Consider the following 3,291-nt stretch of genomic DNA (forward strand, 5'->3'; position numbering starts at 1 on the left):
TTATCGCTCAGACAATAGATCCACGAGTGATCTGTGAAGTGCAAATAAAAGTAGAGATGCCGCATAATGCTGGCCCATGCTGGCGCTACGTACACTCGGTTCCCAGTGTTCGTCATCTTGTTCGTCTGTCGCAGCTGGAAATAATAGAAAGAAAAAGGTGAGTTTTTTAGAAGGAACGAGAGTGCGGTGAGAGATGGGCATTATTTTCGTTGGAGTGCGCGGGTTTGAAGGGGGTCCTGAGGCGCTCCGAGAGGGACTGGGTAATTTCATCAATTTCTTTATGAAATGTCGAACAGACACTTTGAAGTTGTATGAATAAGCTCCAGTTGGGTCGAGTGTAACGCGGAAAAATCCTATTTACTGAAGATGAAGAAATGTGAAGTTGTTTTATATCGAAATATCTCGATTGGTCACTGAGTCACGTGAAGTAGTCGCTGAGAAAAATCCCTGGGATTTTCAAATTCTTCAAACGCCAAAATTTTTTTCTGCGTCATATTTTTCATTTTTTCGTGTGTGAAGTTTATCTTTATACATCAAAACATGTTTAAGTTGCCTAATTGTTGATCACGAGAAAAAAAATGAAAAATCCTGCAGGATTAAGGAGCCCTTAATGAAACAAATTGACTTGTTATAGAGTGATACAAGCAAAGGCAAACAGTACGTAAGTTCTAATTGCATAGGGCAGGGGCAGGGGATTAGACCGAGACGCTGAATTACGCGTTCAAAGTTTTCTATTTATCCAGGAGCGTTGGAACGAAGGGAAGTTTCTACTACTATTTACGATGGAGTGTACGACCGAGTGGATGGTTCAACTTTTTAATTTTTCTTTATTGAACTCTGTCATCTTTTCTCATTCGGTCTATTGTTAATGATAAATCGAGGCGGTGCAAGGGTAATCGCGGCTGTAGTTTTGATTCTAATTGAGAAGTTGGTGGAAAATTTGTGGCTGCAAATCAGAGATAGAAATAGCCATAAATTATAATTACTGTTAAATTATTAAGTAGTCGATTAGTCAATGTCACTTTGAAATTTCAATTGTTGAAGTTATGGTCAATTTAAATAGTCAAATTTTTATTATTATAATTATAATTTTTTATTATTTGCACGGAGAGAAATAGTCAATAAAAATTACGTACCTTTTCCGCAATTCCGTAATTGCGGAATATATTTAAAAAATATATATAAACAATATCTTTTATGTATTTATTGATCATATAAAAAAATTATACACTGTAAAATTATTTTATATAAACAATATAGGGGAGGGCGGGGTAAAATGGACACTTTGGACTTTTTCAAAATTATTCATAACTCAGAAACAAATTTATCAATTGAGCTCAGTTTAGGCTCACCACAACGGGAAAGAATTCTTCTTTGTATTGAAACAAAAATTATTGAATTTTATCAACACTTCAACCCCTCATTAAGATTTTAAAAAACGTCAAAAGTGTCCGTTGTACCTCAACCTCCCCTATTTTATATATTTTTTACATAAAAATACATAACAATATATTTTATATATTTTTTGTATATATTTTTATGTAAAAAATATATAAAATATATTGTTTATATATATATATATTATATAGTGCAAAACTCACAGCACAAATGTTCATATCTCGGACTTGTCTGAAATCCCATGGGACAACTACTGGGCATTCCATCCTCGTAGAGATTCCCCGGTGTTGTACGATCGATAGGTCCGTAATTGCAGACGAGAACCTCGAGTCGGTTACCGGTATCAGTCGAGTGTAGGTTGGCACTTGGTGCAGTTGAGTTGTTGTTCACTCCGTGCATCTCCAAGCCGTTCCCCATCGACGACAGTGAATTTCCCATCCCCTGGTGGTGGTGGTACCACGTCTCAACACTGTACAACGCCCGACCACAACCCACTCGGGTTATCATTCCAGTTGCAATTCCAATGTACCCACCCCTATCCTCCAACGAAAAGTCCACCATTCTGAGGATAAATTAATCCTTTGAATGATATATGGGGGTTTTTAATTACATCTGGTTAATTTAATTTGTCAATCTATTCGGTTCTGCTGTTGGGGTTTCCACTCTGTGAGATGGAGGCGATTGTTTTTTATTTTATGGACATTATTTCATGGATTTTTCAGTTTCGAGTGATCGTAAAATTACTGGAGTCAAGCAGTCGTGCAGCGAATGCGATTTTCAGTACTTTTTTACTCTACACTGTTAAAAAATTTTGTCAAGTCTAATTACTACTGAAATTTCCAGGAATTTCGTCATTGAGAATTCAGAATTTCGTGGAAAAATCAAAGAGAACTGTCAGATTCAGTTTCATTTTTTCCATGAAAATAAACAGAAAACTAGAAAATGTCGGTAAATATATTCTGGAATTTTCAGAACAGTGACACTGAATGCGCTTTAAGAGAAAAAATCATGAAATTTCAGATTTCACTGGAAATTCTACGTAATTTGGCTCTGAATATTCACATTAGATTGGAAATTCAAATAAATTAAGGAATTCTCGTTTTTACGCAGTTTAAAATTCTGCAATTTTACTGAATTTACGTAAATAATTGCTGAAAAATCATTAGAATCATTTTTTACCGAAGGCGTATCGTCAAATTTCCCTTCCACTCGTCCCCACGATTTTCCAGGTAATTTTGATCCCCCTCTTCTGTTCCTGCGATTAAAAAAAAATTCTGCAGACCCTTCTTCATTAAACATAAATTTTTTAAACCCTAAAAACATGAAAAAATGCCATAAATCCCTTCGAAAGAATCGAATAATAATAAAAATGATGCCAGCCTCCCCTTGAACTCTCGCGTAATGGTTTTACTTCGCCATCAAAGAGCCCGGGACTCAATGAAATGGTCGAGATGTAATCAAGTGGAATCCCCAGGGGATGGATGATGCCACGTGCATCCGGCAAAACGCAGAAGAACCGAATAAACTCAACCCCAGAGAGGGAGAGAGTAAGAAAAAAATAAAATAAAAAGAAGAAAAGTGAAAAGCGAAGAAAACGTCAAAGAACACCCGAGCAAATACACAGGAGTCGGAGTGGTATGTGTATACCAATAGACTACCAGCGGAGTTTCTCATATAAAGTTGAAATCGACGATGCAATTCAATAAAATCGATCTTTACCCAACTTCAGCGGTATCGAAATTCTCAACGTCGTCCAGCCACGATTGTATGTGAAATGGAATGCGGTGGTGGCTACTACTGCCCGCTTCGACCACGTCCATGGGCCAAACGTGAATGTTCTGCCATACACTGAATCTTTCTGGAGGTGCGGAGGGGGGTGGGGGGTGGGGGAGG

General features: G+C 37.2%; 1 protein-coding gene across 1 annotated transcript; it reads right to left on the reverse strand.

The window, feature by feature from the left end:
• On the reverse strand, window positions 1–3,245 carry LOC107048091. Its single transcript, XM_015271070.2, has 3 exons — window positions 3,118–3,245; window positions 1,602–1,960; window positions 1–134 (listed from the first exon to the last, which is right to left on the reverse strand). Exons 1-3 carry the CDS (start codon window positions 3,216–3,218, stop codon window positions 1–3), a joined length of 594 nt encoding a protein of 197 aa, XP_015126556.1. The 5' UTR covers window positions 3,219–3,245.
• Window positions 3,246–3,291: the final 46 nt, after the last annotated feature.

Source organism: Diachasma alloeum, unplaced genomic scaffold (genome assembly GCF_001412515.2).
Source record: "Diachasma alloeum isolate Michigan unplaced genomic scaffold, Dall2.0 Dall_scaffold_00185, whole genome shotgun sequence".
In the NCBI taxonomy this organism is placed as follows: domain Eukaryota; kingdom Metazoa; phylum Arthropoda; class Insecta; order Hymenoptera; family Braconidae; genus Diachasma; species Diachasma alloeum.

Bases quoted from the DNA above. Each gene is read 5' to 3' on its own strand.
- LOC107048091 (XM_015271070.2), bottom strand. From the start codon at position 3,218: ATGGACGTGGTCGAAGCGGGCAGTAGTAGCCACCACCGCATTCCATTT. The intron at 1,961-3,117 runs GTAAAGATCGAT...ATTTATCCTCAG, and splicing joins TTCGATACCGCTGAAGTTGG to AATGGTGGACTTTTCGTTGG. The intron at 135-1,601 runs GTGAGTTTTGCA...TATTATTTCCAG, and splicing joins GAGATATGAACATTTGTGCT to CTGCGACAGACGAACAAGAT.